This window comes from Ixodes scapularis, unplaced genomic scaffold (genome assembly GCF_016920785.2).
Source record: "Ixodes scapularis isolate PalLabHiFi unplaced genomic scaffold, ASM1692078v2 PGA_scaffold0__279_contigs__length_252992795, whole genome shotgun sequence".
NCBI classification, from domain to species: Eukaryota; Metazoa; Arthropoda; class Arachnida; order Ixodida; family Ixodidae; genus Ixodes; species Ixodes scapularis.
In genome coordinates, this window is record NW_024609835.1 from 16,677,818 (window position 1) to 16,703,539 (window position 25,722).

A 25,722-nucleotide genomic window follows, 5' to 3' on the forward strand; every position below is an offset into this window, starting at 1 on the left:
TATAATCACTAAATCAGCTAGCTATACATTTTACGTAGGTATCTACAGCATTACGAAACGACATTTACGTCAAGCTAAAGAGCATGAAAAACTTTGTGAGTCGCAATCTAATGCATACATTTCCTCGTCAAGATGAAAAAAAATATGTATATATACTTATTTACTCTGCTCGATTTGAGATGAAATCTCCCGTGTTTATAAATGAAAAGACATACCCTGAAGGGTTGCACAGTTTTATTGCACTGGACGAGACGACGTTTGGGCCTTCGTCAGACCTTCGCTTGTTCCCAGCTTGACAGCCATAAAAAAACGCAACTCGAAATGATTGAATGCAGATATTTCACAATTGTAATAAAGTCTTCTTTGCTCCACTGCATCATCTATTGCATAACATAAAAAACACAGAGATAGAAAAGATAAATATATATCCGTAGTTCTCTGCCGTAAAACTTTCCAGTGTTCTTAATCATAGCCGGAAACTGAGCGCTAGTCACGATGTTGAAGACAAACTAGTATTTAAGTGGCGGTGAATCCCTCATTGCTATCGGAAGAGGGACAATCACGTCGTTATATTTTACTCGTAGACTCCGTTCATTTAACTGCTCTATAGGCGCCGATGTGTGTGCATGTCTGTTGGTTATTGGTTGTAGATCACGTTCCTTGAAACGCGGAATAAATAGCCTTTTCAACGAAAGTTGAAAGGCTTAACCCTGTTTCCTCTGCAAGCTTTGTGTTCGTAAACGGCCAACAGCCGATAAATTTCCAAGGGCGCCTGTTTTGAGGATTAAACTTTTCTTCCCGCAGTAAATTATGAGATGTGATCTGTCATACCATCATGAGACACAACACCTCTCCGCGTTTTACTTTAGTCAAGTGTATCCGTCTTCCAATCAAAACTCCAATCGGTAGTCGAAGCTGATAAAAGAAACTAAAAAAAACAAAAAAAAAAGAAAAAAAAAAAGAAGAAAACATCGTCTGCTTACCTTCGACTTTGAGTGTCAGCAAAGTGAGACGTCGTTTGCTCCGACGCTTTTTCCAGACACCCTTCTTTGATAGCTGTTTTGAAGAACCAAACAAAAACAACTCGAGTTGAAAGTAGAGAGGAAAATGTTTTAGGTGTTTTTCTTGTGCTTCATGAGACGTGCCTTTGTACGCCTCTTAATTAAAAAAATATATAAAAAATAATGAAGCCAATGTTCGTATATGTTTACCAAATTTGATTAAGAATAAGCAGCCCGTTATTTCCAGATGTTATACTTGATCGAGTTCAACATTGGGTCGTGGCGTTGACCTCTGATGCTTTGAGAATATCGAAGCGGCACACCCGAAATTATCCTGGTCCATGAAACCTCCTCAGATCATGCTTGACTTAATACTACTTCGTGCAGCCTACCGACTATATAACAGGCCGTTTTGGCCAGGCGTACTGGTGCGTGATTTAGGATGGGGAATCTGAACAGTTGCACTGCACCAGCCGAATTGCTTCTCTGCACCATCGAACTCCATACCTGAAGGGCAGACCGGCATCTCGTTTTCAATAGAACAGCGAAGTTTTTTTTTTTTTGTTTGGCGTACTTTAAGAATAGCACGCTTTTGTTCCGTTATGAAGGGTTTCCAAACAACCGTTAGTGCTTCCTATGAACACACAAAACGTTAGTGCTTCTGAGGATGCGATGCCTGTAATATCTACCCTACCGGGACCGTGTCGACGCCGCCCAGCCTGGCTTCGTTAGCGGAAAATGAGCGCGGTAATCCTCCAACGCCACTTCCATCACTCGAAGCAAAAAAAGGGAGGAAATATCGATGGGCTTCTTCAAGTACACTCCAGCCCGAATATAACGACCGAGTCCTGAACCGCTCTCCAGGACGCCTGCTCTGTCCTCACTTCGCCTCGATGATCCATGCTGTAATCGGCGATGCGTAGCTCGCGTCGTAATTTTCGGGTTTTTCTTTTTTTTTTTTTTCTTTCCCTACCTTTCTCGCGATTAATAATTATGTACAGACACAGTGTGCAGGCGGGACGACAGGCTGTTCGTAACTTCAAACACTATACCTGTGTACGGCTTCTTGTTTTGGCCGGCTGGTAGCGCTATTCGCGTTGGCGGATTAGCGGTGATTATGTGGGAATTATTCGGGCTTGCAATGTTCGTCAGCCCCTATTATTTCCGTGTTCCAGAGGATCAAAACGTTACACAATGATCTATAATATTTTTTTTCCTATTGGAAGCGCCGAAGAAGTTAAACAACGGGTGGCTTATTTGGGGTCATCCTATACTATTAGTTATGCTTGACTATTGATATTAGCGAGCCAATCAAACAATAGAACGTCGTTTCATTTCAAATCGAACAGACTGGTCGGGGATGGTATTTGGATTTTTTTTTCAAATTAAATATATATATAATAACACCATGCCTAGAAGAAACAAAACCGCTTCTAAAAATATTTTGTGTTTTATTTTTGTACGAAGTTAGGTAACTTGTTATGCATACTGAACAAATTAAAATATGTATGTCTTTTGTGTAAATTTATTGTATGTGGAGTATCTTTTTGTTATACACTTGATAAATATGCCAAATTCCATTACCAAGACAACAATTCACAAAGATTGCACCTTTGACGTTCGGGTGACATATTGGGAGCCTTATTTCTTCATAATCTTTTTATATTAGCGCTTACCAAACACTGTCCTTACTATCCATGGCCTATATTCTTATGATGATACTTTTTTTCGTTTTATATTCACAAATTATTTTATATTAATTTTCAAACTTTATAAAAACAATTACGAAGAACACAAAAAAAAACGATTTTCTTTGTGTTCGCAATTTTACTTATAATTTCCAGTCATATTGTTTTTCTAGACATGTAATACGAATTCCTCCCCCCCCCCCCTCGCCCCGCCCCCTTTTTTTTCTGTTGTATTTTTGTTAGAAGACGTCAAACACATATCAACACGCCCAAATAGGCAAACCGATAGTTTCCGCAAGTTGGCTTCGTTGCAAGGTTTACAGCTGGTAGTCTTTGCCTTGAAAGACTGCAGGTTGAGGCCGCTTTCATTAGAAGAGTCGTTCTGGGGGAATATTTTTATTCGAATTTATCAATGATCTATATTATTGTAATAAAACATTTTTAACTGAAAATTTGTTTTATATACTAGTAACAAAACGAAAAGCCGAAGTTTTTATGTATGGTTATGCGTTTTCAGGGTTTCTCCTTAAGCAAATTCGAAGGGTGTTTATAGGAGTTTATTTTCTAAAACAAATTCTGAGTTTTATCTGCGGCGAATAAAACTCAAAAAAATTTTGTCCCGCAGTTTTTTACACGTGAGACCTTATTGGACTATTGCCGTGGAGGTTTGATGACGCGTTTCGTTAATAAAAAGCCAAAATACTTTCTTTTTTCAGCATACGCAAAAAAGTTAGAACAAAGAAAAGAGAAGCGGCAAAGTAATGCAGGAAATAGAAAAAAAAAGGATGGAGTTCACAGAGCTTCAGTCTAGAAATTCGTAGTTTTAAAGATAAATCTGAATCGGCAAATTTCTTACCGGCGAGTGTTTTTCGGGGTTCATTAGATTCATCCGAAAACTTAGCACCCTACTTATAAGGAAAAAGAGTAACATACAATTTAACGCAAAGCCAGGGATATAGAGATATCAGAAGCTTGTTCTGCCTTTGTACGGTTTGGGTCCCAAAGTTAAATCTAGGATCGTAGACAAGAATGGTTTATTTGGAATATTATGACCAAGAATTGTTCAATAAGAACTGAAAGTTCTGAAGGAGATATGTCATAAATGCTTTTTACAATAAATATTTACATAAAAGAGCACACTATAATACGGAACACGCGCTGCTTATTCGAAATAAGTAAATAACAATAATTAAATATACTGGTTGCACGCATTTCAGAACGCATTTTTCACCGTCCACGTGAAGCGCAATAGGGTGTGCATATTGATTCATCCAGTTGACGAATAATTAATTAATTATCAGACAACGATAGCAGTCACTTATTCACTCAATTCATTTCTTTGTTGTGCGCGGCCACGCCGGGCTCAGGGACGAGACGGAACACTTCTAGCCAATGTCACCTCAGATTCTCGACTAGGAACTTGAATTTCGGACCAGACATGCGAAGAGCGTTTCCCTTTGTCAGCACCTAGGGATGCCCAGTGTTCTTTTTTGCTCTGCCTGAATGTGTCGAGGTCTTCTTTCGGTACTTTCAGAAGGACGACGTTTCCTGTTTGTTTCTGGATTTCTTTGACGAAGCCCTGCGATGTCCTTAGTAAGGACCTCGTCTCGGTAACGAAAACTGTGCACTGTGGTGAGGTGCTTCAGTAAGCCACCGACTCCGTCGCATGACTTCTTGCCATGGCCGGATGCCGAGAACAACAGTTTCGCTTCATCAGAGCCGCTGTGCTTGAACTCGAAGAGCTAATAACGGTTTTTAAAGAGAGATGCAGCTCCACCAGGAACATAGGTGACGCTTGAATAAACTGGAACGTCGTCTTCCAGCCATTCTTCAATCCTTCGAATTGTCAGCGGCTCTGAGTGACTTCAGACACGAAGCCAAAACTCCGGGGAACTTTAGCTGTTGATGCGACGCACGTAAAATCGAAAGCAGGTGTTTGTGCCAATATCACTCTTGAACTTTATTCGGTTGTGGAACGGTCCAATTCTCGGCAAAATTAAAATGAATCATAACGCCCTTCTTGGTTACTTCGCCTTTCACGAGTCGACTTTCATCTCTTTGAAGTTTTCAAACGTAGTCATGCGTAATGAACCGAATGGTTCAAATTTAGAATCTCTTCAAGAAAGGCATGTGATTGAGTTGTTTTCTAGATTAAATCTGTTTTTTCCTACACGCAGAATGTTACTTGCTTCTCTTCAACAGTTCATAAAAGTTATGACGTATATCTATGGGTGTACGGACATTCCTTGCACTCGTATCCCAAACAAGCACGAATTGGATCCGAACCAGTGCACGTAGGCATCAGCTCCTGATTTTTTGATCGCTTCTTCGCGCAAAGAGTTCAGAGCTGAAAAACAAAGTTGAAAATTTCTGCAGCCCACGCAGGCGCATACAGTTTGTTTCGGATTTACCTTCATCCACTCCTGACGGAGCGAGTAAAATTTTTCGTTATCCTTAATTTTGTCTCTGGGTTGGCTTTCATTGACATTAGATACGTCTCCCAAATAGACCTTGTCATGAATATTTTGATTACTACTCATTTTTTGCCATCCTTAATGACATTCATGGCATCTTTTTTTGTTTTGAGTTTTAATGGAACTATCAAGATCATCCTCGTCTGCGGTTGTTTCGACTTGCGCTGCAGGTATGTCGATGCTTCTGGGATTAATTTCCTTGCTTCAGTAAAAGTTACGATGGCAGTAGTAAGCGTCAAATGCTGGCACCTTTTCCACTTTGTAAGCACCTTGACAAATACTATGTGCATATTCAGCCACCAGTCGCCGCAAGTAAAGCAAGAACGATATGTTGGAAACTTGAAGCTCCTTGGTTCTGTGCTATAGGCAGTAGCCAATTTGTCTTAACATTTCGACTGAAAGACATCTTTATTTCGCTTTGCTTTTTTTTCACGATGGACTTTTGGTATTTAGGATTGATTCCCGACGGCGCTCTCAGTGAATTTGTTTGTAGGCCGGCGCCAAAAATATCTTTCTTCATGTCTCTCAGTAACTAATGCTTGGAGACAGCGCTTGGGCATGGACTTGAGCTTGATTCACAAGCACGGGACACAGAAAGTTGTTTCTTCAGACGTGCGAAGCAATTCTGGCACAACGTGTTGATATGCCTCACTGCTGGAATGCTGGGGGCGGGGGGGGGGGGGGGGGGGTTAGGGCTGACCTCGGCAGATCCATGTTCAGGTTTCTCACAGAGCGAAAACGTTAATTACAACACATCTTCAATTTTATGGCGACGGTCGTGGTCAGCGCAGGACACTCGACTGGAGGTGTGAAAGTTGGCCATTGACCAAAGTGGACAGGATCTTCTGCTACTGTAGAAGGCTGGAGTGGGGAATGTCAATGCTAGCTGCGTCGCTGTGACAGCAGGACAACTTTGGTACCTCTGAATATTCTTGTTCTTGTGGTCTTTAAAATTTGTGATGATCGAGTTGGTAAATTTCTCCTGAGCATAACAACACGACTAGAAAACAAGCAGAGAAGGTACGGCTTTTCAATCGCCGACCATATGCGATGTGTATAAGCAGCGCGTCTATTGCGACAACGCAAGTCGACGTAGTGGCAGCACAATGTGGCAAACCAGAAAGGGTAAGATTAAAAGAATCACGCCTAAGTGATAACGGGCTAGGCCTTGGCGCTAAGGATAAGAGGATGCGTCTTTCACGGCTCGTTGTCACCATACTGGTCACAAGGTCAGGCTGCTTGCCTCTGCCAGATGGACGGAAAAAACTAATGTCACATTCAATTGGGGCGCACGCAGCACCGAAAAAGTGCTGCCCGCAAGGCCGCGCTACCGCGCGGGCGCAGCGTATGACGCACTACCAAGTGAATGCGAAGCATTCCGCCCTGCAACGCGCTTGGCGCGGTCACTTCAAGGGCAAAACATAAACGGGTGGACCACTGAACAAAATCCGCCGCGAGTGGGGCGGCGGCGCGCGCCATCTAGCCAGAGTCTTCCGAGCCGCCATGTTTACCGAGACGAGGAAGACTAAGCGAGGGAAAGAAGGGGCCGAAGGAGGCGGAGAGCGGTGGCTCAAGGCCGCGCCGGCCCGCAGTGCGCGAAGCTGCACGGTCTCCTTCCGACGGTGCAGCTGGTGCAGCAACGCGGGACCAATCACTTTGGATGAAATAGACAAAACGCTGCACAAACTTTTAGAAGGTCAGCAAGACATCGTTGGAGCAATCAATGAAATCAAATCCAACCAACGTAAAGCCGAAGCTAGAATGACTGCGATTGAAAAGTGTGTCGAATCATTCAAAAACGTTGAAACAAAAATTGACGCTTGCTCCACTACCATAGTTACTTTGAAGCAAACAATCGGCTCCCTAGAGAATAAGGTAGACGATTTAGAAAATAGAACGCGCAGGAACAACTTAGTATTTTTCGGAATTCCTGGAAGCCAAAACGAAACTAAAAGTGACTTAGAGCAAGCTGTCGTCTCGAAAATTCTACGCGACAAACTGGACATTGAAAACTCCGAGGTAGAGAGGCTGTATAGGATTGGAAAACCATCAACAGGAAAGCCACGGCCGGTAATCATGAAGCTTCGGGAGTTTAATGTGAAAGAAAATATACTAAAAAACGCGCGTAGGCTGAAAGGTACTAGAATTTCAATATCTGAAGACTTTTCGTTTCACATCAGAGAGAAAAGAAAGTTACTTTGGAACAGCTCCAAAAAAGAACGTGACAAGGGCGAAAAAGTAATACCTAAATATGACAAATTGATTGTCGGCAACTCATGCTATCAATGGGACACTGAAAACAACACTCGCCTTCTGATAAACACGAGGCAGCGAACCGCCAGAGACGGGCAGCCTCACGATGAATGACATCGGTGTGTAGAATCGCGCTCCTTCACTCTTATCAATGTCAACGCAAGAAGCACAGCAAATAAAACTGTTGAACTTGAACACATGTTACTGTCTGAAGATCCGGACATAATTGTAATAACAGAAACTTGGTTGCACTCCAGCATTATAAATGATGAAGTTATCCCACCAACGCACCAAATATTTCGTAAAGATCGTGACTCGAGAGGGGGAGGTGTAGCAATAGTTATTAAAAAAGATATAGATGCAACCCTATTCCAAGATACTGCGAACATAGAGTCAGTTTGGGTGAAAATGCGCATTAATAACAGCGCAATTCTCGTTGGAGGCATCTATCGGCCGCCGAATGCTCCTGAAGGTGTACTAGAAAGCCTATATGATTTTGTAAATATTCAAAGTCCTCGTTTTGCAAACATGATTATCGCAGGAGACTTTAATCTTCCCAACATCATCTGGGAAACCTTGACACCTTTGAACCTTAACTGCCGGCATTCGGAGCTTCTGACAAGCATGGCCTTTACAAACGACTTGTGACAAATACAGTCTAAAAAAAAAGGTTATCACCTTACACCCTTTTGTCCCATATAATACATCCAAAAACTTCAATTCGACGTACAGCGCCCTATAGTCGAACAGGCGGCACCAAATTTTACCAGGGGCTTAATAACGGTGCGATATAACTTATTAAATTGCTAAAGTACGTATCAAAGACCAAAAAAAGAAAACATGGAGCTTTTGCAGTACGGCCAAGGAAACTGCGATAATCTTTTTTGTAGTAAATAATACGTACATCAGCTATCTTAATAAGTTTTACCACACGGCTATCAAGCCCATCGTAAACTTTGGGGTCGCCTGTTCGATTATGGGGCGCTGTACGTTGAATTGAAGTTTTGGGGTGTATTATATGGGACAAGGGGTGTAATAATACACCTTTTTTTCTGAGAGTGTAGTCACGTGTCCAACGAGAATCGCAAGATCAAGTAGCACCATGCTTCACTTAATTTTTATATCTAATGAGCTTTCTAACAAAACGTTTAATTGTTATGTTCGGGAAGGAATATCAGATCACCGCTTAATTTGGTGCGAATTCACTGGAGGGCTGAATACTAAGGAAGCAGCCCGGGTAGTCAAAGTTCCTAATTACTCACGAGCGCTAGATCAAAGCATTTTAGACCACCTTGAACTGGTATTTGAAAATTTTTGTGAACTAAGTACACACGAAATAACTATCAATGACTTATGGTTCTCGTTTAAAAGCACAGTGCATACTTGTATTGACCGGTTTGTACCAGCACGTTGCAAACGTATACGAAAAAGGAACCCCTGGATAACCCGAGATATCTTACATCTTAAGCGAAAAATTAATAGGATTCGAATTAAGAAGCGGAAAAGAGATAGGCTTAATATATCACATCTGCGTAGGCTACTAAGGGCAATGATCCATACGTCAAAACAATACTTCCATAACGTGACTTTGGAGAATTTTTTGGTATCGGATCCTCGGAAGTTTTGGCGATATATAACCCAATCAAAGCAGCCAGTCTGTACTATAAAACAAAACGGAGTAGATATCAACAATCCTTTTGAGATTGCTAGCGCGTTCAATCAATACTTTTCCTCGGTATATACTTCCGACAATCATCAAACTCCAGAGTGTGGGTCGCCCCAACATCACACTCCGCACATTACGTTCACCAAGGAAGGCATCTTTGCGGCATTACTAAACCTTAACACTAAAAAATCAGTGGGGCCTGATATGATTCCAAACATATTTTTGAGAAGGTATGCTGAGTCATGTTCTAACTATTTATTGGTTCTTTTTAACAAATCAATTGAACTAGGGCAAATCCCCGATGACTGGAAAACTGCCAAAATTGTCCCTATTTTCAAAGCAGGTGACATTCGTTGCGTTACTGATTACCGACCTGTGTCTCTACTGTGCAGTAGCGTAAAAGTAATTGAGCACGTTTTATGCAAGCATATTTTTTCCTTTCTTGAAGAAAATGTTTTTTTTTAATGCGGGGCAACATGGTTTTAGACGGGGTCTATCAACGATTACACAACTTGCGCATACGATCCACGACTTTGCAAAAACAATTGATTCAGGCCTTCAGACGGACGTAATTTTTTTAGATTTTGCGAAGACATTCGACCGAGTATCGCACAAAAAGCTTCTTCTTAAGCTCAGAGCAATACTAAATAACGACCAGATCTTAAGATGGATAGAAGCATACTTAGGCAACAGAAAACAGTTCGTTCAAATACAAGACGCTCGTTCCTCGACAGCAGCAGTTGGATCCGGGGTACCCCAAGGATCCGTACTGGCACCACTGCTTTTCTTTATTTTTTTTAATGACCTTAAAGTAGACCCCTCTGTTCAAATTCGTTTATTTGCTGACGATTGTATTATTTATAAAGAAGTGAAATGTTCTAACAATCAAAATATTCTAAACAAGAGTCTCGAGATGGTTTCTACATGGTGCGACACCTGGCAAATGTCCCTTAATTGTAAGAAATGTGCTCATATGACAATAACCAGGAAAAAAAATCCACTCCCCTCCAGCTACTGCCTCCAGGGCACCGCGCTCAACACAGTACCCCAATACAAATACCTGAGACCAGTAATAACGTCTGATCTGCGTTGGAATTCACATATTGACTTCATTACTCACAAGGCAATGGGCACATTATGGACTTTAAAACGGCGACTAAAAGACTGTTCCAACAATACAAAACTAATCGCATATAAGACATTCGTCAGGTCTTTGATGGAATACGCTGATGTGGTATGGGATCCACACACAAAGTCAAATATTAATAAGTTGGAAAGAATTCAGAAAAAAGCGCGGCGATTTATTTTTAACACATACGGTAGAAACACATCAATCTCAGAACTTTATGTCCAGAGCGGTGTCCCTTCTTTACAAAAATGTAGAAAAATTAGCCGACTGAAGTTCATTTTCAACCTATTAAATAACAATTTCAACTTGGACTTCAGCAATTACCTTCATTTTAATACTAGTAGGCCAACAAGGAACAAGCACTGCAAATCTTTCACTGAAATAAGGTGTAGAACTGACTGCTTCAAATATTCCTGCTTTCCACGTACGATTCATGAATGGAACTTGCTCCCACAAGAAATCGCCGCCACAGATTGCGTATTGTCGTTCACAGCCAAGTTAAAGGAATCGGATGTTGTTTGATATTACATGCGTATGGTTTGCTTTGATTGTCTGTGATTGTGCTTTTCTACTAGTCATGCTTTAGATATTTCTTTTTTTTATAGGTTTGTACTGTGTTTTTATGTTTACGTGTGTTTTTGTGACGTGTAGTTGTAAAAGATCCTTTTGTGTAGTCATTCTTTGCATGGGAAAAATCCTATCAAGGGCATATTTGTTGGCCCTTTATTCCTCTGCTAGTTGTAACGCCACCACCACACCTATGTATTTTATTTTCAAGTGCATTTTATTGTGTATATCTCCTGCCTTTGCTGCGTATTAGCGGCCGGCAGTATCAATAAATAATAAATAAATAATAATATTTAATTTAGTGGAATAGCATTATTCACCCCAACACGACTTTTCTTATTGATGTGACACAAATATTTAACCCTTCAGTCTGAAAACTATACTCAGGGTTAAATGTCTCTGATAATACTGTTAAAAGTAGGAGCTCGTACACTCCTGTACTTTGAGCCCTGATTGAAGCTGAGCACGCGCGCTCCTCCAAACGCTCTCCTGCGGAGCTTCCATAGGCACTCAAAGTGTGCGAGTGCACACGCTATTATATTTGACTGCACTGCCACAGATAGTTGACCCCGAGTATACAAGATATAAACATTGAAAGAAAGCCAATTGAGGAACCTAGCTTTTTGCCGATTCCGGTGCATGAGTCTTATTTTGACGTCTTCTAGAAAAAACTCAACAAAAAAGATGCTATTCGGATCACGCCACTACAGAGGCAGTATGACCGTGAATTATTAAGAGAATTATTTTAAAAAAAAAATTGTGAAAAAACAGCCTTAAATTACACCAAATTTAGGTTTTAATGAAGTTTGAAAATTAATATAAAATAATTTGTCAATATAAATCAGACTAAAGTACAGTAAGCCTAATATAGCCCAAGGGTAAAACTACATGTGGAGAGTATCTGATAACCACCAATTAAAAATAATATGTTGATATAAGGCTCAGAATATGCCACCACAACGTCAGAGGTACAATGTTTGGCAATTTTTATTTCGGTTTTTGCTTCACTTGTCAAGTGTAGAACAAACACTAGTCGGCATACAATAGATTGTACATGAGAAACTTCTATAAATATGTTAATGTTTCCAGTATGCACAGCAAGTAACTAAACTTCGTACAAAAAACAAGCACGCAAAATTTGATTATCAGCTTGCTCCACCTGGTAGTGTATTTTTTCGTAAAACTAAACTTTTTTCTCAGACAATTTTTGTAAACCAGCTTTGCTCTTCTTAGACATGGGTCTATTACATATATTTAATTATGAAAAGTCCAAATACCCACTCCGACCGGAGCGTTCTACTTTAAATCAAACGACCCAGAAGTAATGCAAATAAATGCAGAGCTCGGTACAGAAAGAACAGATTATCTTCTGGCATATCTAAAATGCTTTTAACAAAACTAGAAAAAAAGGAGAAACTTTTATACTGTACCCACGCTGACTCTGTCATGTCGTATAGATAAATGAAGGTATACATAAATCTTCGATCAACTTAGCGAACTTGAATATGTACCACTTGGGGCGGTTTGTTGACACACGCAAGTTTAGCAATGGTCAGTAAAACCATGTTTTCTGGCAACGTGCCTGGTACAGCATTGTCACAAAAATAAAGCAATAACATGTGGATAGCAATAATTCTGACGTTTTCCCGCTTCTCTTGGTAAATACCCTCAATCCTACAACGATCCACCATAATGTGTCGTCTGAAGAACTTACGTTTACGTCGCCTTTTTTAATTTTCAGGTTAACACATTTTGTATGTTTCAGTAATGGTATATAAAATAATGTGACAGTCACAATTTGGATCAAGACTAAAATATATGCGAACCGCGTCAATAGGTATATGTTCTGTATAAGTGTATTCGCTTGGCCCAGTCGGTGATACCCTGTGACGATTAAAAGCGCTAAAATGACGAGGACCACTAAACGAACACACACACACACACACACACACACACCAAAAGCGCACTTGCAATAGAGGTTTAGTCTGAATTGATCTAACCAGAAAAAAAAAACATATATGCCTTATCAACAAAACACCGACGTCATGTACGCACGTCGTCCTACTAGTCTACTGTTATGCTTACTAGCTTGGCCTATCAAATGACTGTAAATGCGCCACTTCTTAATCATAAAGCGCAATCGATGGGGCGCTAGCGGATGTATCGTAACCGCACTTCTTCATAAAATGCGCTTTTGAAATTTCCATTGTCGCCTTGTTTCGGTCTTGGTTCAATATAATGGTTTCCTGAAACTTTGAGACAGAGTCGCATCGGTTGCGGTGCGCCACCAGGTTACCCGCGGGTGATGATCTCATTGCCAATGCAGTGCGTGCTCTCTTAGTCAATCGTTTACGCAACACCCGGACCGTTCTATGTAAACCCTCCCACAAGTTGAGGGTGTTCTATATGCCACCCCTTCCACGCACTCTACAAATCTAGTCGCATGCCTTATCTCACACACACCTTCCCGAGATCCCCTTCCTCCACTGCTGCACACAGTTTAACCAATTTCTGAGGTGCTGAGACTATCTTTAAACTATGGCTAATTTTGTTTATATAAGGTATGACGGCTGACCCAACATTATTTCCTTGCTAACCATCACTCTTTCTTTCTCCTTAAGGTTCTGGTAATAATCCTTCTCCCATCCCTTTGATGATCGTAAGTGGATACCCGCATTCCTCTAATTTCTTCACTTGCCTTCCAACGCTGTCCGTTACAGTATGTGAGCAACATCTAGTTAATTATATGTTCACAATCACACCCCGTATATAATTAAATCTCAGCGAAACGCAAAAAAGAAGAAATCGCAAAACTAAATTAACTAATTTTTTTTTTTCAATTGAATACGTGGTTAGTATAGGAAGATTGGGGAAACGCCGTTCCGAGGCAAAAAGGAATAGCGATATTTTGACCTTACTGTTTTCTTCACGCTGACTGGCCAGTACTTGTTATTATAGACTTGTGATGTTATTCAATAAATTTTGTAACCATGAACAACCGAAAACTTGGTGCCTCACTAAGCCTCGTTGGTGTTAACTACCTCTCGGTTTATATTGCGAAATGCTGGTCGACTCTGCCGATTGCACGTTAAATGCGTAACTGAAATCTATTCCCTATAACAAACTGAATGAGCTTCTAAACTTGTTTTAACTGTTACCTTCCTGCAGAAAAAAAAATATATGGCAGCTTCGGTAGATTCAAGCTCTACTAAAAACTGACGCATAAAAAAATTAAACTTTCCAAAAATGTTTTTTCAGTGCCTTAATAAAAAAAATTAGTGCTTTTTAGTGGAGTGTGCAAAAACAGACAACTGAAACGGCTTGCCTCTCTCGCTATTCTGCCGGCTTAATCCCTTTCGCATATATTCCAATATCTTTTTCCTCCCAATTCAAAACTAATAAGTGCAGTGTTTTGTTTCGTAAAGAAGTTTGCACCGGTTAGGCTTTTTACTAATTATTACTATTATTAGTTCGTTGTCAAATAAATCGTCTTGATGATGCAGGCGTCAGCTTCAGTGAGCGAAGTATTTTTTAAGGCTTCTCGCCTCCACGGCGCTGTGGTCTGCAGTGCGGAACGTTTTAATGAACGTGGGAAGGATTCACATCAGTGTTTGCTATGAAATCGCTTCTTTTTGAGTCTGTAAAGACAGTATTCGCGTATACTACTCAGTGTGTTTGTTTGCATTATGCTTTCCTTTGGCTTGAGCGTCTGAAGGTAGGTTTCTTGTGTGTTTGTGCGGAGGCATGCATTTGTGTTTGTATCTTAGTGGTCGTCTGTGGACGTGTCTGTCTCTAGGTTTCCGTGTCAGTATGTGTTGTGTGCGTGTACGTTTCTGTATAGATACCTCTGGTTGCGTGCTCGTCGTTTTAATGTTTAAAGATATTTTCGTTCATTTTGTGTAGACCGTTCCCAGCGCATTGAGTTGCACGTTCTTGGGAACCAAGGGGGGGGGGGGGGGGGGGGGGGGGAGGGCGGTATTTTAAAAGATTGTATCGTTGCCCCAGAATGAAATTTCTTAACAAGAAACAACCTTAAGAATTGATTTTATTTAGCTAATTGTGCAGTCTTCTTCAGTCATAAAGATGAATACAAAATTAGATCAATCAGTTCCGGGTCGGAAAAGGGTTCATGCCCTACCAGAGCTTTAACTCATTTATATACTTGACTGGTTCTCCAATTAGTAGGGAACTAGGTCGAAAGGATTTCCTTAAATGCCTGAACATTTCGGTGCACAAAGCTGTATTATGAGTCTTTTTCATGTTCTTTGAAGAGCCAAATAATATGCTTAAAGTTTTAGATGACAAACTTAGCTCGGAATGTTCACTGTATTATTAGTCTATACTGAAATTCAAAATAAATATTTGTATCGTCTTCTGGATACATAAGTACGCAGACGACACGAATTTGTTTTGAGTGAAATGGTCATAGGACTCCTTGAATAAATTATGAACAGCTGCATTAAATCAGTTTAATTGGTTATTTTGAAATAGACTATAACTCAATGCACCTTAAAGGACACATCCAAAAGAAAACAATTTTTTTTTAAACAGCTTAGATGGAAAAAGGATGTCATAAAACAATTTCACAACGAACGAAAAATATTTTTAGAGCTAAATTAACGGTGCTATACGAATTTGTAGTTGGCGCCCGTGGGATAAGCGTTGGTCACGTGGTAGGCGCGCGGGACGCCGCGCTGCGTCGCCGCCGTCGCCGCCGCCGCACAAATTTGCCTGCTTCGGGGCGCCGCCGCCGTCTTCTGACCGGCGCACTGGTCTATCACGTCTGCTTGCGCTTTTTCAGGAGTTTCCTCTGGGCTCTAAAAGTTACTTATTAATCTTAGTTTTTTGTTATACTTCAAGCAAAGATGAATAAGTTACTTTTAGAGGCCTTAGGACGCTTCCGAAAGAGCGCAAGCACCAGGTGATAAATAAGGGCCGCTTTTCCGCGGCGCTGGCGGGCGCCAACTACAAATTCGTATAGTGTCGTAAATATAGCTCTAAAAATATTTTTCTTCATTGTAATATTTTTTTATGACATCCTTTTCCCATCTAAGCTGTTTAAAAATGTGTTTTTTTTCTTTGCATGTGTCGTTTAAACAACGTGCGTAATATATATTCCAGTAAACAAACAAGTGGACACAATAACCATTAAATTTAAGGGTGCCTCCTGAAAATATGCAAACAAACATAATCCTATTACTGCCTGGCTTGCCAAAGAACTTGCATGTAATTTGTACATCAACTCTATGAAAACGTAGTCATCAAGATATCTTGGATGCATGCAAAAAATAACGATTTCTGTCCATCTGCCAGAAACTATGCATTATCACTCGTTTTTCCAGTCACACCTCTCCCACGGTATTTTGGAATGGATAAAGACGACAATAAAAAAACAGTATATTTCAGTTTCAAAATTAGGGGCTACGTGTGTATGCTGGGTACTATGGAAGCGTGCCAGATTTTTCTTGCGAGTCGCACCATATCTGGCACATATAATGCATAAAATTTACTTTTTTTTTCAGTTGGCGCAATTCCTACGCCGCAAGATGAGTGTAATTCAAAATTTCGACAATGTGGAGGCAAAAGAGTTTACTCTATTATAATTTCTATTTTTGCGTAATTCTAAGAAAGATGAGGTAGCAAAACTTGACTCCCAAATTTACGCTCTATACAATATTTCTGATAAACACTGTAGCTGTTTCGACTCGTGCTCCAATTTGATACAAATATTAACTTTCTCTTATTTGGAACACAATCATCCTCTATAATTGGTGTGATATAAAACTTCTGTTGCGCCCTGACCATTTACTGACTTATATGTATGTGGTAAAACGTGACAATACTTGAATGCCCCTGTGTTGTAAAAAGAAATCTATGTGACCGCTTTAATAATGTGTCAGCTTGTTAAATATGTAGCTTGCCCATCATCAATCGTTGTGTAACACCCAATACGGTGGTGCAGAAAAATTTGAAAAGACTCTCAAGTTGAAACAAAAAAGTCAGTAGAACGTCCCAACGCAGCTAATTTTTTTTTCTTTTATACAACACATTATCACAAGCTCGCCCACACACCCGCTGTTCTTCTCATGCAGTTTACATTTGGAAGCGTCGTTTAGTACCTTGTCTTCTCTTGTGCCTTTTTGTTCATTAACCCTTAAGATAAAGCACATAATTATTTTTTTTATATATAGAACACATTGCTGTCAAACCTGAGGAATATATTGCTTTCTGTATTTCCTTCATTTTCTTTTGATATGATTATGAAGACATCCACAATGCGTGTTCACAAATTAACTTCCTTTAAACACAAGAAAAGACGTAGCCAGCATAAATGCTCCATACCTTAATCTATCTTTTAATGTAATCATCTTTCATATTAGGGAATTCGAGATATCGTGGCACAAACATAGTTATCTCATGGAAGTACATCATTAAAAGAGCCTGTGCCACTAGAGCCCTTTATAGCCATTTCGTGAAGTAACGATTTCAAAACTATACACGCGTTGCAAGACAGGAAGCTAAAAAGCGCCCGTTCTCCAGAATTTTCTCATTAACATTCTCTACCAGGTCTGTCGGGACCAGAGATGTCCCTCTGCTTGGCAAGGCATCATGAACGCTTTGTCACCCTTCATTAAGCGTGCGAAACTGCTTCCGCACCAAGAGTGGGGACGTGGGTGGCATGAAGTATATACATTTTGGAAATTTGTAAAGCAGATATTTCGTGTCAGCACAAGTACCAAAGCTCGCTTTTTTACTTGCTGCATTTTTTGAGACATTCGCCAGTGGAGCTCGGTTTTGACTCCTCTACTTTGAGTGACCCGATACAAATTGGTGGCGGGTGACAGATTGTTTTATAAAAAAACGACCTCTCGCACACTTTAGATTATTTCACAATACCCGCCAGCCTTATTACGTGACGAGGCAGGAGAGGACGATACAGAGGAAAACTTTCACTGCATGCTCGCAACACTTAAAAACTCTAATCTCCCATAAGAATATCAAAAAGAAACATGACGACGCTCACATCCTAACAATGACAATGAATGTTTTGTTTATTAAACAATACACTTAAAGCACTGTTAAATTCCAAAACTGTCTCAAAAGCGCCACCCCCCTGGAAAGCTTTTTTTTTTATTATTATTTATTAATGCTGCAATCCCTAGCTGGGATTTTAGCAGGTGGGCACATTGTTGCATGTAGAACACGCTGGCAAAATACAAACGAAGCAAACAAGCCAGCCAAAAATAATTTCATAAATCTAAAACCTGTACAAAAAAAAAAAAAAAAGATTGTTTAAACTTGTTTATGGAGGCAAGAATTGGAGTAAGCACTTTTGGGTGATGCAAATGCTCTGAACGATGTCTTTTCGACTTCATATACTTAAAACTGACGATTTTAAAAAGGTCAAAATGAAATTGAAAAAAAAAAGATTTTAGCCGCTGCCATATTCCTCGATTCCTTAATAGCTGCATGTCACCTTGATTCTTTCAGCGCCTTAACCGATGCCGTGCTTCTGAAAACAGAAAAGATTGTACGTGCCATAAGTGATTGAACTATTTCAAGTTTATTTGAGAGTGAGCGAGAGAGAGAGACCTGCCATGAGTTCCAGGCGTCGGATGCATAATCCAGTGTCAGTCTTACGAGAGCTTTGTAGCCAAAAGATTAACAGGAGGTGATTTCTATAGTTTTCTACGCAAACACCTTTTTTTTGTTTATTTGTCTTTCTTATGTATTCTATGTGTTTATTCCATTTCAGATCGCACGAGATAATATCGCCGAAATATTTATAACTGTCAACTTTATCGTCAAGCTCATGATGAAAATATAAAAGAGTTTTTGTTCTAAAATGAATGTATTGTTTCTTGTTATGTTAATGCTCATATTATTTTTACACACCATGATGAGTTCTGAGATAAGGTATTGTTAACATTCCCATGGTCGTCTACTGAATATACCTATAGGAGCATAAATTATTCAATCGTAAACAAACATTCTTATTTTCACTCCCCGTTACTGCTGATAAAAAAAAACGGTTTACAAATGTTTAAAAAAGCAGGGGACGAGCCCTGCGGAACTCCGGAATGCCCTCTTAACGATTTTTGAAAACTGCCATTAGCATCAACGAATTGCTCTAAATTTTTGAGATAGGCAGTAATCCATCTTATGATCAATGAAGGTACACGGAAGTCAGTTAGTATATTAATTAACTTCTAGTGAGGCACTAGATTAAAAGCTTTTGACGGATCAATGAAAGCGGCATTCACTTGCAGATGATCATTTAGATAACCAGATATTTTATGATAACATTGAATTAATTGGGTTAATGTGGACAACCCTTTATGAAAAACGTGTTAACTGGGCCTTAGTGAATGGTCCTTATCCATGAAATCGACTAGCTGCTTATTTAGAATATGCTTCAATAACTTACACAATGTGTGTACAGGTCCAAGAGATAGGGTGATAATTGGCAATCAAGTCACTTTCCCGCATTTTTAATGGCCACGACCCTTTCCAAAAGCCACTCATCCGGTAAAATGAGTGTTTAACTGAGCTAGAAAACTTATTTTTATTCATTTTTCAAGTTATTACGCCTGCTACGTCTCATCACTGTATTCAAGCACCGGTCACTTTTTATTTCTATGAACGAGCTTATAAATAATGCTTCCCCTTTGGTTTTAAAACAAAATTATGCATTCTAAAACAGAAAAAGAGCCAGGCAGTTAAGCAGCCGGGCTCGAACTGCCTCAACTAGATGGGGCGACGCTTAATTTTGGATGTGGCAACGGTATTAAAAAGTCGCGTTTTGAGACAATTTAAATTGAAAAGAATGAGGATTTTATTTTTGGAGATAGGTGCAAATAAGAAAGGTGTAACCGGTGGTTTCGCGTACAGATACAAGGACACTGACATAAACGTTAAAGCCATTCAGTGCGATGACGCGTTACCATGTTCTAGGTGTGGATCATTGGGAGTGGGTCTAAATTCCCGAGGCTCAGCAAGACGACCGCGCTACCAACCCCAAGAAGACACGAACATAATGTTTGTCGACAAGGGAAAAGTAATGTGATATTTTGTAAGCCTAAGAGGGTAACCCTAATATGCACGAACTGCCCAAATGTTGGTGGGCCATTTTATACACTTAACCCTAAAATGCAGGTTTTTATACATTTACGTAAAATTATTTGGATTGCTCGCTACAATAAAACATTATTCCAAATATGATTAGAAAAAGTAAATTAAAATTAGAAATAAAAAAAAAATGTGGGGCTCCAATCCACGCTGTGAAGGTGGTTGGTCAGCGAAGCTGTGGTATCACCTGCAACGATCGATCGTTATACCAAATGCCGCCGCTGGTCGCAGTACGCCACCGCTGATCGTTTTGCCTTTTTTTCATATTTTTTCTGTCCCGCTTTTTGTACTTATGCTGCTCTTCGGGAGTCCTAACTATGCATGTGTGTTTACGGATAGGAAGCTATTCTATTCGATATATCTAATAACATTGGAACATAAGATATGTTACAATATTTTTGAAGAAATGGTGGTCAGTGATATAAGACGGTAGTTTAAAGGTGAATTTTGTTTTCCGGAATTATTTATGGGGATAATACGGCTAATCTTCCTGTCATGTGGAACGTTACCAGACGAAAAGAATTCACAAAAAATATCGGTTAAAGACAGACATGATGCATGATTTGTATTTTTAGTATTTTTGAGTTGATGAGGTAATCGCTATGGCCTACCCATGGGGGTGCTGCAACAACAATGAAATCAGTTACTCGGATACTCGGAGGGTTCTTATTTTATATATGAAAGGCTAGTGACCTTGCACCCCACGTAACAAGCTGCAGTCGCCACGGCAGCTTGCGCAGCGGTAATATTTATCGGGAAACGCATGCGGTGGGCGCTACGTGCTTCGCATTCTTATCAGGAGCACCTTATTATCTAATGTGTGGTTCGGATGCCTCTTTTGTGCTTCTTCTTCATTGAAACTAATGCTGCGCTGTATGTTGCATACGTGATATATGCAATTTTCGCTTATATCGCTGAAGGTTTTTCCTCCATCAGGACGCCGACAAGAAAAATTACGACCAACGAGTCATCTACATGCTTCCCTGTACAAAAGCGACTAAATACTTCAATCATTTTAGTTTGATACTTGATTCACCGGTGTTTTTTGGGTTGTGAACGTGGCGAAAGCAGCTCTTTTATTCAAGCGCTGTTGAAATTTATATGAAAAACTACGGAGAGGATGAAGTCGCTGCAAACAATACCAAGTACACGGGTGATAAAATGAACAAATGATCCACCAACGACCGTTTAGCCTGAAAATGACGTCTATATTGTGACTGCATACAAAGTGCATACACATTTGCTGTAGACTTGAACAGCAGCAAGAAGTTCTTTCAAGCACAGCGCAACAGAAAATTGGTCGTATTTTTTTAAATATGAGGGATGCACATCCTGGAAGCTTGCAGTGCTGCCTGGATGTATAGCTTTTCCAGCAAGTGATTTCGATATCAGCGTGTCAGGAAGCTGTGCATGTGAACGCCGAGCAGCCAAGCGGTTTCATCTAGAGTGCCATTTTTGAGACAGGTGGCACGAAACATGTATCGGATGTGATACAGCACGGGCACACTCCTTGAAATGACACTTGCGGCAAAAGGAAATCGCGTCGCCTGACGAGGCACCAAGGTTGGGTATCTTAAGAAAATTGGATGACTGCAGACATGAGACAAAGCACAAAGTACAACTCTTTTTTTTAATTCATAAAAAAACTGATAAAACGATGTTTATATCGGAAAAATCATTCCTCTTTATAATCAAAAGCAACTGATTTAAATTTGTTATGATGGCAGCGCGCTATGGTTTCAAAAAGAACACATAGTGACTACTTGCGTTAACTATAATTGCCTCCTTCTTTAAGATCATAAATGCGGGATCATAAAGATACCTCGCGCTTCGCATTCGGCTATTAACACTCAGCTACTATCACTTAAGAAATTTGCGCTGCCAAAAATAATTGGTTCCAGCCCTCACCTGTCTGAGAGACATCTACATACTTAATGTGCGCCAGGGCTAACGCTGAATCCTTTCCTCACGCGTATCCGGAACACCGACGGCATGCAAATATTCCTAAACTGTTATAATATAAAGTGTAGAAGTTATGCTCATAATGATGGCGTGCAGTTAGGTAGAGAAAGTAAGATCAGACACTTCACAAAGCAAGACAAAAAATTTCGGTGAAACGCAACGAAAGACGAACAAACAAACAAATAAAACACCTTCACCAAGGCGCGGAGGGGCTTGACGAGCGTCGATTTGAAGCCAGCTTATGGCGGCCGCGTCACGTAGTTCCAAGATGGCAGCGCCCATGCGTCGAAGGGCGAAAAGGTCTACAGTTTGCAAAAGCTCCTAGCAAATATAGCTTTTTGCTAACTTCCGTGTTAGTCTTGAATCTGTATTTAAGTTTGCCGATGTTGGGCATTATCTTCATTAAACGTTACGCCATTCAAGAGTAACCATTGAAAAGAAATTGACGAGCAAAAATGTTTTCTAGTTTTTTTTTTTAGCCACCGCTGTGCACGACAGTGGCCTTCGGAAGAAATAAAGAATAAAAAACAGATAAGCTAGGAAAAGAAAGAAATAGGAGTAATTGGTTCCGACTTCTAATATGGAAGTGGTGGGTGAAAGGCAGAGAGGTAAGCCAGGGCCCAGGACTCGCCCTCTAATAAAGCTCTCATTATGTGTTCGGTCATGGGATTTGCGCGTATTAATTTCACTCTAATAAACACCCGTTTTTATTGTAAGTCCGCCCTGCGCCATTGCCATGCGTGGGTGCTATCCTTTACTTTGTTTCTGGATCTTTGTGTTTACATATGTGAAAAAATTATTTACGTCAGACTAAGAACAATGCGTCATTCAATATGATTTAAGCCGCAGTACGCGCATGTTGGGATAAAGAGACACGGTTAACTAATTAAATTTGACTTTCCTGAGAGTTGTCACCTTTTCACCATAAAAAAAAAAGTGCCGTCACAGTCTCCAATTTGCATGTAACATTTTTTACCACACTGTTTTGATGGCGCGTCCTCGAGTGTCAATTTTTCTGGGACACAGATCTATGTCATATCTTCGCACGACGTCTATAAGACGCATGCTCGTTAGGCTCAGGAAATATCAAATAAGCAGCCGTGAAAAGTTCCCATATGTGTAACAATATGCTGATATTTGTTCCCTGCATTGAGGAGAGGAACTTTATACTGATGGAACCAGGCGATAAAGGCGGCGTTACTCCTGCTTTGTATATGTAACACGTCGACATCAAGGGCCTCAAGAATGCTTCGGCACTTGTAACACTGTAACCTAACCTAACGTAGTACAACCGCTGTTCATCATTCTCTTGAATATCTGTGGCCACCCGTCATTGGAATAGGACATTATCAAGACCAGACTTGTGGACTTTTTTTTTTCTTTGTCCGAATTAGTTTTTTTTGACCGAGTCACGCGAAATAAGATTCAGTCACTTCATCTGGAGACCTGAAAAAACTCCAGCTTTGTTCTCACCCTATCCTGCGCCGTCTTTGCCTTATAATATTGGGCCTTAAAACATCATGAAATGAGAAGCATTAAAAAAAAAAAAAACTTAGCAGTACACTGCTGTGCTTAATGATGGACACGCCAGCTGTACACTATTTTTTGTTGCACCTAAGAAGGCAAAATGCAAGTAGAAGTAGCAGTTTCAGCCGAACTTTGCAGGCAGTTTAATTTTTTTTTTCTAGACTTAATTCGAATTAATAATTCTTATGTATCAGGACCGAGGGAAGGGAAGAGTTACATTCGAGATTCTGCGACAAGTAATTTAATAAAATATAAAAAAAAAAGTAACCAAAGCCTGTTGGGTGAACTTGAATAGAGTCATCCTGAAAGCCTCAGAGTGAAAGCGGATATACTTTAAGATACTTTCTAAGCTAAGTCTTTCAAATAAATGTCGGATGTTGCTGTGAGGCTCCCAGAAAATTCACTTTCCTGACAATTTCTGGAAACGAGTAACTTGCTTAGTTGCGGTTGAATCGACGAACGATTATATTTAGCAGCGTGTCTAATTAATTGCCTTGTTCGTACCATCTTTTTTTCCCAGGCAACAAGTTCAGCTGCGACTGCAGGATCTCCTGGATCGCGCATCTGGCGAACACCACCAGGAACGACAACTTCCGGCGCGAGCTGCGGCACATCAAGTGCGATTTCGCGGCGGCCGACGGTGCGACGAATATCAGCAGCAAGGTGGCCCGCCTCAGCGCCAAGGAGCTCAACTGCCCCGAAGACCACGAGAAGCCCAAGTTCGAGAACTCCCACCCCGACGCTAAAGTCGACAGCACGACAATGACCACCGTCGCTTCGCCGGACGAAGGCGGCATCCTCGAACACCGGGACGACAGGGACCAGATCGAAGAGGAGGAATCCGAAGAGGCGGTGGTCTCGGAGACGCGGGACGACGCGACCGCAACGACGCAGACAATGAAGAACGAGATTGACATGGTGCTGAGTCAGCGGAAGGTGATGCAGAAGCAAGCCGCCCACTCGCGGAAGGACAACGGAAACTCCGGCACCTCGCTGGTCAGCTGGAGCATCACGCTGCAGCTTTTCTTCGCAGTGGTGGCGAGCGGGATCACCACCGCAGTTTTTTTAGTCCGGCATAGCTGACCACATCAAACCTAGACTATGTCTGTTTTTTCTTTCTCTTAAAAACAATGCGCGTGCCGAATAATGAGACCCATTAGAAAGTAGAGTGGGTGCAAAAGATCCACCGGTACGCAGTCAAACCTCTTACACCTCAGTCAATCTAAGTTCTAGCACAGGGCTAGGGGTTTTCGCTCCTGGTTACGTTGATATTAATGTGCGGTATGCTTATAACGCCATAATTATATCGAAGATTACACAAAAGTGGTCCTGAATATTAATTTATGAAATGTGTAAATATCCCCACATCAAGATGCGATGCTGCGAAAATCCCTTTACCTGGCGACGATGTCGGACAAGTCTTCAGGATCATTCATACTTTTACTAAATAAGGTGTGAGCTATCAGAAGTTCTTCGGTGAATACTGCATCGGGCGGCGGCCGAATTAATATACACTGGTCCTATTTTAATCAATTTTTCCGACGGAAAAGGCGATCAATAAAGTGTATCGATTGTAAAAGAAATAAATAAAACATTTGGGGGAAACAAATACAAATGAAACATTTAGACGTTAAATGTTTTGACAATATGAGGTTGGGCCTCGACAATATAACGACACTGGTTTTTGTCGTAGATAAGGGCGTGGGCCCCAACTGCTCACTTGGGTTCTGTAAAACTATGCTGATATTTTTTCAAAACGTTGATCAAAAGATTCAGGGGTGGGAACTAAAGTCAGAATTTCTCTATTTTGCAGCGATAGCTTTAGCTTTACGTGGTCTAAACTGCGGTTTCAAAAGAAAAAAAATTGGGAGGTCTCCAAGATGGAGTAACCATCGGAGCGCGGTACCGCTCGCCCTTCTCATTCGCTAGTCAATAGGGAGTCTTAGGCAACCGTGTTTGCACATCCGATACGGTACAATGGGACCTCCGGTACAAACTGCGCATGCGCTACCCCAGAGTGCCCGCATATGCTCAGTTCGTACTGGAGGGCACATCGAACCGCATCGGCAGTGCAAAAACGTTTCCCTAAACCTTCGTAATAAACTACAACTGAACCGTACTCGTAGCTGGTATAGTCACTGACAAGGAGTGTGGCCTTAATGTGATTTTCGTCTCGTCATTCGATCTTTGGAATCCTTCTCGTCGGATGCAGCAATCTTGTTGGCTGAGAAATGATAATAAGATGCTCGGAATTCGTCACGCCCTGCATTAATTAAGCTCTCAATGACTATGGGGAAAAAGTGGAAAAAAAGCTCTGTCTCAAGGT

The 25,722-nt window shown here is 40.7% G+C and overlaps 1 protein-coding gene across 1 annotated transcript in view; it reads left to right on the top strand.

Annotated features, from left to right (window-relative positions):
- The window catches only part of LOC115321589 (connectin-like), a 149,559-nt gene extending 125,080 nt beyond the window's left edge, over positions 1-24,479 (top strand). The window contains exon 3 of the mRNA XM_040218807.3: positions 23,917-24,479. Coding sequence (XP_040074741.2) covers positions 23,917-24,479 — 563 coding nt within the window. The remainder of the gene's footprint in view (positions 1-23,916) is intronic.
- The last annotated feature ends 1,243 nt before the right edge of the window (positions 24,480-25,722 follow it).